General features: G+C 44.7%; 1 protein-coding gene across 1 annotated transcript; it reads right to left on the bottom strand.

Moving 5' to 3' along the window:
• Nucleotides 1-8: 8 nt before the first annotated feature.
• On the bottom strand, nt 9-1,116 carry LOC111035214 (the record flags this gene model as incomplete). Its single annotated transcript, XM_022316741.1, has 1 exon — nt 9-1,116. A coding segment is annotated over exon 1 (1,108 nt), but the record flags the coding sequence as incomplete, so codon positions are not given.
• Between the last annotated feature and the right edge of the window lie 14 nt (nt 1,117-1,130).

Here is a 1,130-nt window from a genome sequence, read left to right as displayed (position 1 = left end):
ATTATAACGAGGTTGTTGATTTCCATTATTTTGGTGTTGGAATGGTGGTCGAACCTGGTTGTCTTCACGACGTCGTTCGCAAAATGACGCTGATTCTTCAAATTCCATCAAAACTGATAACAGCTCGTTGGTGTCACGGGGTCCTCGACCTCGAATTGCCATTCCGAGTGATGTGGGATAGTGTTGAATAATAGTAGACACGAGATCGGATTGTTCGATAGGTGGGTTGAGATACTTAGCCCCGGCTATCCATTTCATGGCATGTGTAGCTAAACCATCGGATCTAGTGTATTGATAATGCCGAAAAATCTCATTTCGGGCTTTCCGTTGAGTCGCCGGAGACCAGAAATGTTGAAGAAATAACAGACGAAATTCAGCGTATGAACGAGGTGATGGGATTAATGACTCGTACCAAATTTGAGCATCTCCTACTAAACGTCGATGTGTGGAGATAAGTTGTTGGGCAGGTGACACATGTACGCTGTCGAAGTAGGCGTCAACTTGTCCAATAAATTTTTGTGGATGGATTTCTTTAATTTGCCCGGAGAATTCAGATACGGAATCCTGGAAACGTTCTTGAGCTTCCAAAAACGATGAGCTTCGTGAATCGAACGTATTCACGAGGTTAGTGGTTGAAGCTGTCGGGGGCATCGGAGACACATTACTGCGGCCGGACAGATTGGGTTGAACAGCAGTTGAAGACAAGACACTGGGTTTTAGAATTTGTGATTGATCATGGTTCGTAGATTTTCGGTGTTTGTCCGATATCTGGGAGATCTCCGTTCTCATCTGCACAATTTGTGTCTCCAGTGTGTTGAGGCGATTCTCGGTGACCTGGTTGTTCGTGGTTTGTTGGTCCACCTGAGTTTTTATGACCACATTTTCGTCCTCTACTCTTGTTAGACGAGTGTCCGTCAGTTGATAACGCTGGATACATTGATTAATTCCCTCTTCCGTCCTTCGATGTAGGGCTTCGAACTGTTCCTCAGTTCTGGTATGATTGGCATTGATTTTGGCCATCATTTGGTGGAGTATTGATTGGACACTTGATTCTGATTTAGACTGTTCAGTGACTGATAGTTTTGACTGAGCCACAGACGTCGTTGCCACAGACATCGAAGAAACCATGG

The sequence above is a fragment of the Myzus persicae genome, unplaced genomic scaffold, assembly GCF_001856785.1.
Source record: "Myzus persicae strain clone G006 unplaced genomic scaffold, MPER_G0061.0, whole genome shotgun sequence".
Lineage (NCBI taxonomy): Eukaryota > Metazoa > Arthropoda > Insecta > Hemiptera > Aphididae > Myzus > Myzus persicae.
This window is presented reverse-complemented; position numbering and strand designations above follow the sequence as displayed.